At 43.2% G+C, this 13,150-nt stretch overlaps 1 protein-coding gene across 1 annotated transcript in view; it reads right to left on the reverse strand.

Annotated features, from left to right (window-relative positions):
• Positions 1-1,251: 1,251 nt before the first annotated feature.
• The window catches only part of CNPY1 (canopy FGF signaling regulator 1), a 43,879-nt gene continuing 31,980 nt past the window's right edge, over positions 1,252-13,150 (reverse strand). Inside the window, 4 exon segments of the mRNA XM_066991007.1 lie at positions 1,252-3,977; positions 4,844-4,909; positions 9,831-9,927; positions 11,493-11,696. Coding sequence (XP_066847108.1) covers positions 4,845-4,909; positions 9,831-9,927; positions 11,493-11,696 — 366 coding nt within the window. The 3' untranslated portion in view covers positions 1,252-3,977; position 4,844.

The following is a 13,150-nucleotide window of genomic DNA, read 5'->3' on the forward strand; positions in this document are numbered from 1 at the left end:
CTGGATATATATCCCTTCTGCTTCCCTGCCACTAAGCCAGCTTTCATAAAGTTTGAAACTGATATTAATATTTAACTTTTAACTCAAAAGATCTTTCATGGTCTCAGCTCTGCTTAATTAGCTGACATTTAGCTCCCTCTCTTCCACGGCACACACCTAGGAGTTCTCAGGTACCCGTTTATTAACATTCCCCAAAGTAGATTGGAGCAGGCGGTTACCAGAACCTTTATCAATTGCTCCCGAAGGCGATGGAATTTATTGCTGAATGCCATTAAACCAGCCAGGTCTGTAAATACGTCGAAAGGCACAGAGGCACCCGTGTTTTCCAGAGCTCCTCGGTTGGGTTAAATGAGCTTTGTGCATTGGTCGCCCTCTTTCTCTTCCTCTTGCACGCGCAGCCTTGTTGAGGCGCTCCTAAAGACAGACTCTGCATTAACCCGCACTACATTAAGCACAGTTGTGCTGTTAATCAACGCTCTTACAGCGATACACGCTGCTGCAGCACTGCTCCTGCACGCGTACATCTGCGTGGAAGTCACCGGGTGCAGCAACTCCACCTCGCACTTGCTTGCTAACCTTGTGTGCTCTTTTCCTTCCAAGAGCTTTCCTCCCTTTTGTCCTTGTCACACAGCCTCAGGAATCCCCTGATCAGACAGCACAAGGTGTGTGTGCTGGGTTTTAATGCACGTTGTGCCCACAGTGCCCTAGCAAGAGCATCGTTCCCTTGCTCCTTCCCTACCCCCGGTGGCTCTCCTGCTGCCATCCCCACGCCCGGTGGCAGAGCTCCTGCCTCTCGTGCCTGCCTGGAGCCAGAGCTGCTCAGGGCTCAGCCCCACCGCCGGCGCCGAGTGGGCAGTTCGCAGAGGCTGACATCATCTGAGATAGCTCACAACTCCATAACCGCAATACTAATTACCTACTTAAGCCTCCATAACAAAGTACGGCGTACATGGATGTGTACGCTGTAATTACGAGGTATTCCTCACCGCTCCTGCTGTAAGACCCATTAATAGTATTTCATTAAATGCGTATCTGGCTCTCCTCATTTCTGGTAAACTTAATATGCATTAGGAACACCATACAAGTTAATATTTTGTTCATAAAATTCTAACATGATTGTTCTCTGTGTCAATGAAACAGTGACAAGCGATATGCGTTTTCTAAAAACTGTATTGTGATGAAGCTATCACAGTGTGAGCAAGTGTCAGACCATAACAACAAATATGAACAGAAAATAAGACTAGTTAATGATAAACTTGGTTTTAGGGTTTATTGTAGTAAATAAAGTATTGATCTTTCCCATTTAGGATCTCGTTTCATCCACTCTGCTGCTCAGTGAAATGAATTCAGTGGCCTCAACTCATTCAGCGCAAGTCCCGTTTGAAATGAAATCTGTCACAAGGAAAGCACTCTTTGCCTGGCATATTTGGCATGAAAAGGGAAATAAAACATTTTAAACAAATGCATTAACAGCCATCATGAAACAGGGACCCCCAGTCTCCCCAAGTCAAGTGTAACAGCTCAATCCCAAGTCGACACATTAAAGCTACTTGCTCTGGGCAAGGATCTGGTCCTGCTGTCTGACAAACCACCTTTACATTTCTGTTGCATTGATAAAAGACTCGATCGTGCCTTTGGATACATCTCTGCCATCCTTTGACCTCATCAGAGCAAAATGAGATAAATACAGGAACAAAGATAGGGGCTGAAGTCAAGACATGTTTCTTCTGCTTTCCATTTAGGTTTTCAGATGCTCATCTCTTGAAGAGAACTGAGGAGATGAACTGTGGACAGACATTTAAATATCTGTATAATTGGGATCCCAAGCAGTTTATCACACCATATCGTATATCATATCATATATCACATCACATCATATATCATATCAATCACATAATCATATCAATCACATCATAATCATATCATATCATATGATTCACCCAATCTGTTAATTAACACATGAAAAAATGCATAAATCTTTTCTCAGACACAGTACTTTTTACAGAACCTGTGTGAGTTTGCCTTCACAAAGGTTCTCGCAAAATTTAAGTTTGCTTCTCAGTCTCTGCTTCAATAAGGCAATTCTGAAACATCTGAACATTTACCCCGAGTCCTTCCCAGGCTGGTTGCAGCACCCATCAGTCGTGCTCCAGCACAGCACTGCTCCAGCCGCAGCCCAGGACAAACCTGCACCACCAGGTGATACAGGGGTGAATCTGCCCCTTATCTCATCATCAGAGTGTAAAGGAACAGATACAAAAACCCTCCCCTAGTTTCTCGCTGTGAAACCCAAAGACAGAATGTAAATGTGCAAATTAGAGTTTAGAGACAGACTTTCCTTCTGAGGGCTGTATGTCGATACTATCACCTAGCAGTATTTTCTCAGCAAAACCCACACAAACTTCAGTGGCTGAACACATGCATCAAACTCGGCACTAGAGGACTTGATGCTCAGTGGAACGACCTGGTCAGGTGGTCAGGATCTCTTTTATATCTTGATCACGATCAATTTTGAGGGAATATCCAATAAAGTGTAAGACAGCACTAAAATTTTGAAAAGACAGATAAGAAATCTCTAACATACCTGTCTGAAATAATTTATCAGTCATTACAGACAACACGTAAGTTCCCTCTAATTAAAAAGAAAAAGAAAAAGAAAGAAAAAAGAATAAACTACCCACAAATTACTCTCTATTGACATCCTGGTTTGTTTATTTTGATCTTTGGATAATGCTTGGTTGCTCTCACTGTGCTGGTCTCCAGGATAATCAATTTTCTCTGTTGCTTTTATGAGTCTCTCACGATGAACAATAAAAAGAGGATGCTGGGGAAAGGAAAAATATTTTTACATTCAGAGAAAAAATGCAATTAAAAATAAGGTGATTGCAACATTTTGAAAATTAACTCAACTTTGAAATAGCTGCACAGATTCCCAGCACCTGTGTTCCTTTTATGTGACCTTGCAGTATATGTTTTTTAAATACACTTTGGGCTTTTCTGCCCACTCACAAAATCAACAGATACCATAGAATGGAAATAAAAGGGGAATCAAAATCTTTCAGTTAAGTTTTATACAAAAGTGTGAATAAGATACATTTTCTTGCTTTCAGGCTTTAAACAGAGTCAGCTCAGAATGTAGGTTTTGCCTTTGGGGGGAGTTTGACATCAACACCGAAGCCCCCACTTTGGTGTAAATTGGACATTTCAATGCCACACTGCAGGATGAGTTCACATATTTCAAAGTTACTTTAAAAATCAGTGTTTACATATACGTGAAAGATGGTGTTGAATTGAATTAAGTGTGAAGACAGTCTTCCTTAAATCCTGAAGGTATTCCCATTTTACATGGTATAGCTGCCTTGCGATGTTCAGATATAAGTTTGACGAAGTATTCTGCAAAATTGGTCTGTCAGTAGGAAAAGGCAGAAAATAATCCAGGCTGAAGAAAAACTTCAGAGTCCTTTTAAACACATTGAACACTAGACAACAAATTCCCGTGTAACAAATGTAGGGATGTTGAACTGTTGTAAATCAGTATTGCTTCGGTGAAGATGTAACAATTTGTGCTGAGGGTCGGACAGTGTTCTTGTTTTAATATTTAATTGTATAAATATTGTAAAATTCTATAAGTAAACTTTCCAGTTATATGGCATATATTAACAGATTTTAGACCAATGTTTTAAACCATCACAATTCATCACTTCATATTATTTGATGGTTACAAAATCTGCAGGAAAGGTAATGTACTTAATTTTAGTAAAAAAAAAAAATAATTAAAAAAAATAATTATAAATATTACTTTTCCTCTAAACATTTTACCAGACCATTATACTATTTTACATGAACTGTCCTCATTACCTTCAAACCCCAGTTCAGTAGTTTTAAGTCTTTTCAAAGTGTTTTCGCAGAGTCTGCAGCACTTATTCTCGCATTTCAACTTCTGGGGACCCAGCCACAACCTGAAACAAGCCACAGCTCTGGGGAGGATATAAGAACGTATATTTTATACTGATTAATAAATATTTTGGACCGCCCCCCAAAACAAAACAAAACAAAACAAAGCAACCAACCAACCAAAAAAAAAAACAAACACCCCAATGATGAAAGGAAGAAGCCTATTGGAAACATTTTCATGTTTTTTGACATTTCTTCAGCAAGAAAGCAGTAATTTAAAAAAGTTATTACACCAGTCCTGCTCAGGTTCAGTGAACATTTATATCGGGTTCAGTACTACATTGATATGGAAATTGTAAAGGGATGGCTTGTTTAAATGAAACTACACACATGACTTTAAGTTACCTCACCTTTAAAAGGATAAATATTTGGAAAGCTTCCCATCACTGTCTTCAGTGCAACAACATAAATTTAGCAGCAGCTCTTAGCTAAAAACTCTAAACTCTTTTCTAGTACAGAAGTACACACACATTGATCATCTGCTAAAACAAATGAACGAACATGAGGAAAAAAGAGGTTTATTGTGATCGCATTTGTTCTCTTTTCCCGCTTGAGCAGGACCCTCGTTTTTTAGGTGCTCTAGTTCTGTCACAATCAGATGTAGATTTTGTGAAAATCGGCACAACTGAGGCGAATACCTTGGGGTAAAAAACCCACAGAAATAAGGTCAATAGACAATTCCCTGTTAAACCTCACATTCTCAACAAAGCTCTGCAGATTTCATTCAAAATACTTTAATGGAAAGCAGCTCAAAAAGACAAAAATAAGACTAGGGAATGTGTGCACATTTAAAGATGAAAGTAGAAAATACAGAAGGTATTACAGTGGAAAGAAGGAAAAACGGTCAATTCTTGATTACATAAGAAAAAAAATAGTGCTGTCATCTTACTTCACTCTGCAAAGTGAGCAGCTGATCTCCTCCGTGCCCTGGGTGAGCAGCGGGCTGCACAGGCACCTAAGGAAGGAAAAGTTGCATGTCACTTACTGGGGTCCTGAGCAGCAACATCCTGCTAGGAGCAACAGTTTCTTTACTAAAAATATACCTGTTCTCTAGCTAGAAAAATACCCATTTTCTTCTGTAAGCAATTCCATCACTGAAAGTGTTTAGATAAAAACTGAAGCACTTTAAAATACTTTTGCCCAGTAAATCAGAAATGAGAGTGAGGCGTAACCACAGCACACTGACACAGTCAGGATTTTCTAGACATAACTTTTGCAATACAGCAAGAAGAATTTTTTAAAAATAGAGTTAAACACTCTATTTTCAATCCCCTTCCTCAAATGTGTGAAATAATTCAGGGTCCAACTCTTCCCTCAGAGGCAATGACCGCGGCCTGTACAAGCCCATGCGAGGCGGTGGTTTTTCTGCAAAACACTTAAAACCCTACCAAGTAACACAAGTGCTCACTGCAACCAAAAACAATCCCATGTACAGTGCCAGGGTCCCTGACAGTTGTCCCATCTCCAGAACTCAGCCAGAGGGCTCACCGAGGAGCCCGAGCCTCATGCACCCCATGCAGGGGGTGCCACATCTCGCTCTGGGCACCTGCTCTGGCTCCTTGGCCATGGGTCAGCCTTGGAGAGCAGACCCAAGCACATTACGCCCACAGAAAAATGCAACTGCCCTCATAAACACACAAAACATCCCACATCTCTCCAAGGGGCTCGTGGTAGTGCTTATATGCACGTTTCCCAGTCCTCTCCGTATTGCCTTACTGCTGCAGTTAAAATCTTTTTTTTTTTTTTTTCTTTTTTTCTTTTTAATCAGACTTGGTATTTTCAAACAAGGAGCTGCCAACGTGGAGCCTTCACTCCACGCTTCCCGAAATCTGCACCAACAGATCCTGTTGCAGGGCAGGGGACTCGAGGCTGATCTCTGTATATACTGTTCTCTTTCCAAGCGGCATGGTGAGAAAAATGTGAGAAAATATGTAATTCCAGAGTCCTGTGGCAGCATTAAGCCACAGCTTTGCCCCCCCATATATTGCCTTTCTTTTCCATAATCGTTGCAGATACTATTAAGGTAAATGGTGAATGGTTTAATGGAAGTTTAATATTCTGCACATACACATAACAGACATTTTAGCTGCTTTTAATTGATGTAGCTGCTAGCTTTGTTAGGCTCTCCAGGAGAGTAGTTCTCGCTGGGAACGAGCCTCCTAGAAAGTATCAGTTTGCAAAAACACAATAGTTTGAGCAATAATTGTGCAGAAAGAGACTTCGATATTTCTTTGCAGCTGAATGAGAGTGTTTTGTTTCACTTTTGTGTAACCCAGCATTGGGTGTCCAAATTATATTCAAACTTTCAAAACAGCTAAATAAAGAAATACATGGGCTAAGTCACTTTTAGGATAAAACATGGACTGGAAGATTTTAGCCAAACAGCACATTTTTATAGATGTGAACACATTTAAAAAAAAAAAAAAAAAGTAGTAGCAGAAGTCCTGGTATTACTTAAATACTCTTGAACGATGTGATGTTAAATTATTTTCCCTTATAAATCAGCTGGCCCTGGTCCATACATCAGCACAAGCCTTAGCTGGTGCCTGGTTTCGTCCGGGCCGAAGCGTTCCCTCTCCCAGTTCTTGGTGCTTCAGGAAGCCCCATGGCAGGGCACGAACCACGGCCACTGCAGCCAGAAACATCCCCAGGCCCAGGAAGAGCACCAGGAACACTATTTTAACAGGCAATGGAAATTCAAGGGGTCCAGGATTAAAACAAAGCTCAATTATTTCGTCGGTCCAACCGGCATCCGCACTTCCTGTCCGGGGGAAAAATAAAGGCAATGGCCTCGAAAATGAACTCGGAGATTTTTAAGCTTGTGAAAAAACAGCGGAGGATCTGAAGGTGTTTCTCAGCAGGTACTGTCTGCCTGTCTGGCACAGGGACTTTTGGTGTGATCAAAGAATATATGACAGAAAACGGATCCCTGCTTGTAAATATCAAACGATTTGATCGTTCTAAAAGACTTTATTGAAGTTTGATGCTTTTTAATCAAACAAGAAGAACCCATCTACAGTTGCCATAGGAAAAGGTGGAGAATGATATTAGAATAAAACAAGTGCTAAACATGACTTACGCAAAAGGCTTTTTCTTCATATACGCATACGACTTCCATTAATGTCAAGACTGAGAGGAAACTGCATTCCTCATTATTTTGCTATCGCACAGCATAAAAAGGATTTGATTACGACAATATTAATAAGTCTGCAGTGGGCCACAAGAAATATGCAATGCTCACCTATGCTGCCTTTTAAAACAAATTAAAAGCATAATAATGAAATGAATACATCATTGACTTTTTTTTCTTTTTTTTTTTTTTCCCCTGCTTTATGGCGAAATCCACAGCATCAAAATCTGCAACTGGCCCGTGGAGAGGTTTTATACACTATTTCTATCGCTCAGTATGATAATTTGCCAAAAAAAAGTTTAAAATCGCATTCTGGCTGAGCACGCGGAGCTCTGAATAAAAAGAGCCAATAATTTACAGTAAGGCGATAAGAGCGCAATATTGCTTTAATATAAGGTATTAATGAAAATTGTCGTTGTAAGGCAGATAAGACTTAATAACACAACTCTCATTGTGCTCTGTGAGCTGGGTGCTTTTGTAAGTTAGCCGGAGCGCTCCGTGGCTGGCGCGCAGCCTGACATGATTTTGAAGACCCGCGCTTTCCAATGCCACGGGAGCTTGAATCTGCTCTCCTGGAAAACCCTGGGCAGGCTTTGCAGCTCTGCCAGGTATCCCTGCACTGCCCCGCCAGCTCTCGAGCACCACAGCACGCATGCGAGCAGGCTTTCAGTATTTTTAATGCAATTTAATACTCCTATTTTCATCCACTGATAGCATTTAGCTTTAAAACAAAATGGCTCTGAGACTTTTTTTAGTCTTCTGTTTATCATTTAATACATGGACGTTTTTTAAATGGGCAATGGGATGATGTGGGGAAGGGCAGATTAATTTCTTGCCCTTGTTTGTGTGCCCGGGCAGCTCAGCGTTCTTCCGTGTTGCTGCTGCCCCTTCTGCAAGCATCTTGCGCCGGTGTGGGCTTGCAATTCTGCTTATTAAATGGCAGCTTGTTTATTTGTGCTAATTGCCAGGGAGAAGGAAGGAAACTGCACTTCTTTCCCCTCTGCAGAGCACTATTTGTATTTCCTGCAAAAGGAAGGGCTGCTCCACGTATTGGCCGTGGGAGCGTTTGTGGGAATGAGACCAACGTGCAGGCACAGCCAGCTCCTCTGCTGCAAGGGGGAAATTGTCCTGCTGATGGGACAGGGCTGAAGGGGTGCACAGTGCAGGTTTTAAACCCAAAATGTGACTTCAAAGGGCGAAAAAAAGCATTTGTTTAGAAGCAGGTACATGAAAAGAAAAAAAAAAATTAAATAAAGAGGAGAGATTTTAACAGTGTGGGCTTTGATATCAATATTTTGTGTTCATCTTTGGCAAACATTTTTGTAGCATTACCAAAGGCAAACAAAACTGCAAATTGTTCTCCAAAACGGTAACGGTGCGGCCAAGGAGAAGAGGGAGTTTCCCTCACTCTTCAGTGCTCTCAGAAAATACATGCAGATGGTGATAATTTTCCTGCATTATCCCACAGACACATCTACGCTTTGTATCCGAATTGCCTACAAAGTTTTTCTGTTCGAGTCTGACTACCAGAAATCGTGCCATCCATTTTGGACCAAGTGTGCTGTTTTTGATATAGATAACGTGTTACTCTCTGTAGGTGCTGTTTTGGCAGGTCAGGAAGTTGCTCGACACATAGGACAAATGAAAAATATTTCTTAAAAAATCAAAAACTGTTCTGCAAAGTTTATTTTCTACAAATCATTTGTCTGCACAGATTTTAAAGATAACTGTGTCATTGCAGAATTCCCCAGTGCTCAAGACTGTGCTTTTCTCAATATGTATTAAAAATGCCCTGATGCTTCAAAGTACTCAAACTTATTTCTATGAACTTCTGGTGAGTCAGCTTTCACCAGCTTTGAGCACTTTTGTGGGCTGCGTTTATCATATCACAAACAATTATTGCAGACTTTAAATCTCAGAAAACACACACTAATATTTACAACCATTGATTCTGGGATCGATATTTCCATGCATATTCTATCACTAAAGGCAGCATGATGAGAAAAGATAATGCAACTTCATTTATAATCTTGTAGCACTTAGTATCTTAAGTGACGTGCTTTCAGATTCAGAACTGAATATAAAAGTTAAAAAAGCAAGACCAAAAGCATTAAAAAGAAGGGCAACAAACAGTGGAGTAGGCGAAGATATTTAGGAAGCTGAAATGAATTTCTGACAGCATTTTCCCAGTTTGCTGGGATTTAAAAGAGGCCTTGCTTATTTGAAAGGGTGTATTTTACAGACATTTTAAAATCCATTCTTCCTAGCAGCTGATGGCAGTGGGCAGCCAGCCCTCCGAGGACAGCTCTGCTCTCATGCCAGGGAAGAGTTCTCCTAAAAATGAACCGCACATTCATAAGCCCACGCTCTCCCTGCTCGTAGCTCAGCAATTAAACAGGAGAAGCAAATCCCCGCGTTTTGCTGCAGGGGGGTTATTTTCATTTCTGGCTTTGAAATGACAGCACAGACACACAAGGAGCAAAAATCACGTAGCACCAGGAGGAAAACACACCGCGTTAGGTGGAATGCTAAAATTATGCTGCATTAATATGCACAAAAGAATTAAAAACAGCTACTAAAACCTTTAAAAAGGGCCGTTTCTTAAAAGTCATGTAGTGTCATTGCTTATTCAACAACAGAACCCGTCTCCTCCAGAGTGGTTTGCTGCACCAAAGCAGTACACTGGGTTTGAAAAAAAAAAAACACCACGCTGTAGAGAGAGCACATGTTACATCAGACACAGTACCTGATTTTTCACTGCACAGCTTGTCAGCTAGATAGTCTGCCTCTTGGGCGATAAGTGAGAATATTTCATCTTCAGGCTCCTCTACGAGACTTTCGCCCTGCAAGAAGGAGAAAAGGAGGATGCTCACACTGGGCTTTTTTTTTTTTTTCCTTTTTTTTTTTCCTTTTTTTTTTTTCTTGGGAGAAAGGAGCCTGCCGGCAGCTTGGAGCCCCTGCTCGCCCTGCACAGTGTGGGGCCGGGGGCTGCCGGCAGCGAGCGCTGCCCAGCATCACTTATCTCAAACTTTATGGCCAGTCTCATCGGTGTCTCACAAACATGGGAGGGAATCCTTCCACCTGGCTGGGCACCCCTCCATTCCACATCAACCAGGGAGAAGGCAGACAAAATTTAAATGAAATCAGCCCGTTCTGCAGGCTGCTATCAGCGCCGGCGATGTGTCTGCTGGTGCCTGCATCCAACGGGATGCCACGCCAGGGCTACAGGGAGCTCGGCAAAGGGCTCAGCGCGGCGCTGCCGAGGGGATTTGAGCTCATTTTTGGGGCACCTCTGAGGAAGCCTGGGCATGCGTTAAGAGGGAATTAATGCCCCCAAATCCAGCCCACCCCGCAAGCCACGGGAAGAGGAAGTCCGTGGGAAAAAAAAAAACAAAACAACACAACCAAAAAGCAAAAAAACAACAGGCTAAAATAAGATGTGCCTTGCAGAAGTCATGCCCAGCACAAACGCAAGGCCCCGTGCCGAGCCTCTCTGAAAAACCAAGATGTATTTGCCAGGACAAACAATAAAAGCGAGCTGCCACAGTGCTCGGGGCTGAAGGGAGCCAGGGGGCTCGCAGCCCCCCAGCACTCCGGCTGCAGCCCCGCACCGGCCGTGCTTCCATGGCCGAGCGAGCCCCAAGCTGACCGAGGGGCCGCATCCAGCGCAGCCTCCCTCGCTGCGCTGCTCTCCCCGTCCCGCAGCTAAAAATACGCCAAATGCCTTAAAAAATCCGCCTGTGTTCGGAGGGGCTGGCCCTCCACCAGGCAGTGCGCCCCGGCTCCGGCACCTCCGGCAGCATCGCAGAAGTGGCTGAGAGAAATTTGTCTGCACGCAGCAAGGCCTAGGGAAAAAAGGATGACATTCCTCCCTCCTCCCCTAACTCATCCATAAATATTTGAAACTCCTTTAGCAGTAATTTGGGGTTTTGGCCAATGCTCCAATTCCCTTATTTCCTACACATAAATCAACAGAGAAATTTGCTGGGCAACAGTGATTTATATTTAATCACTGATAAAAATGCCCTGAGTAAAATGTAGTTTTGAACAGTTTAGGAAATTTGTAACATGTAAACTGAGAGCAGCTGGTATAATCCGTGGGTTACTTCTGCAAGTGACGTGCCTTTTGTAAACGGTTTATTCATATTTATGAAGCACTAAATAGATCCGAATACGTTTCTAAACAACATTATAAAGCATCTGACAAAACGCAGTGTTATCTCAAAATACTCAGCTTGTTCCTGCGAGGAGCCAGCACGGAGCATGTTAAAATATGGCAAGAATTTCAAACAATGCACGAGCTGCATGGGCTTCGTAAGGATGGTACTTATCATACAATAAAGCCTGGGCCCGCTAACACAGTTTTCACTTTAAAAGAAAAGGTTACTAATTTGTTACATTGGCTTACCGCAGATTTCAAAGGTTTGTAAGCACCAGCTTAAACCCAGAATTTTTTAAAGTCTGCCCAGATTTTCTCTTCTTGCCTAGCAGCAAATCTCTCGACTCTCCTTGTCTGGGTGGGAGGCTCTGCTCGCAGCTGGCCATCCTCTGGTCCAGCACAGGGATTTTCCAACAATTCCGCTAAGTCGCCCTCTGACTTTGCAAGAGGAACCTATCGGAGGCAAAAATTGATTTCCCCCCCCACACACACACCCCACCCCACCTCCCCTCATTATGCTGCCAAAACCGCTTCCTACAGATAATATCTAGTTAGACAGACGTCACGGAAGGAGAGAAGGAGCGACCGCACCTCTCCCGGCATGTACGGCTGTTGACACGTTACATGACACACGTAATTAAAAATGTCAGCCGGAGCGGCGGGGGCAGCCGGGGCCCTGTGGCCTGCGCGAAGCCTCCTCCACCTGCGGCCTCCCGCCTCGCCACGCGCCCCGGCCTCTCGCTCGCCGGGTCGACGGCGACGCGGCGACGTCCTGTGCTTTCGCTCGTTCGGCCCGTTGGCCGCCGCCGGCCCGCCCAGCTCCGATGCAGCTGTTTTAATACCTCCCAAGGGTTTTGCGCCGAAAATAATAGCTCCCACAACCTCGCTTCTCCCAGGTTCTACTATTTCAGCTTTATGCCTCCGACAGCTGCTCCACGTCTTTGTCCGCAGCGCGACGGCGGCGAGGGGTCCGACTTCTACCTACGGACCCAAGGAGGTGGTGGTGGTGGTGGTGGTGGTGGTGATGGTGGGGGTCAAGGAGCAGCCCCCGCCCTCGGTACCGGGGCCGGACCCCGTCCCGCCGGGTCAAGGCGCCCACTGGGGGGGCGGCAGCGGCAGCCAAGTGCACGGCCCCGCCGCGCCGCGCCCGGCCCCGCCACCCTCTGCTGATCAAAGTAGGAAGTTTTCATGACAACCGGAGTCAAAGGGCCTGCATCGCAAATGAACTCGATTTCTGCGATGTTGATATATCCCGGCTCTATTGTCTCTTTTCAGACACAGTATGAACCCTTCCGGTCTCAATGATTACATTACAGAAGCACTTTCACATGTGTGCTTCGTTTGCACAAAGGGTTTCCTTGCTCCACCACCATCTGGCCACAAATCAGATAAATAAAGGCAGAAGAATTAAAATTAAAGCTTAGAGTTTTTTTTTCCCCTCCGTCGTCTTCTTCGACCATTATGAAACCCCTCCCTCCCCCCGTCCCATTCTGGATGTGGAAGCTACTTTTTTTACGAAACCTGGGAAAAGCCCCCCCACCCCCTCCAAAAGGCTGTGAAGAAAAGTGCCTAAGGAAAAGGAAAGAAAGAAAAGAAATAAGTAAATAAAGAAAAAGAATAGTAAAAAAAAAGTCAGAATAAAATAAGAAAGAAGATAAATAAGAAAGAAAAAAATAAGAAAGAAAAATAAATAAATAAAGAAGATGAAATAGGAAGAAAAAGAAGGAGAAAGAAGGAGAGAAAGAGGGAAGGAGAGAAAGAAAGAAAGAAAGAAAGAAAGAAAGAAAGAAAGAAAGAAAGAAAGAAAGAAAGAAAGAAAGAAAGAAAGAAAGAAAGAAAGAAAGAAAGAAAGAAAGAAAGAAAGAAAAAAGAAAGGGAAAAAAAAAGGAAACAAAAAAAGAATAGTG

Source organism: Anser cygnoides, chromosome 2 (assembly GCF_040182565.1).
Source record: "Anser cygnoides isolate HZ-2024a breed goose chromosome 2, Taihu_goose_T2T_genome, whole genome shotgun sequence".
Lineage (NCBI taxonomy): Eukaryota > Metazoa > Chordata > Aves > Anseriformes > Anatidae > Anser > Anser cygnoides.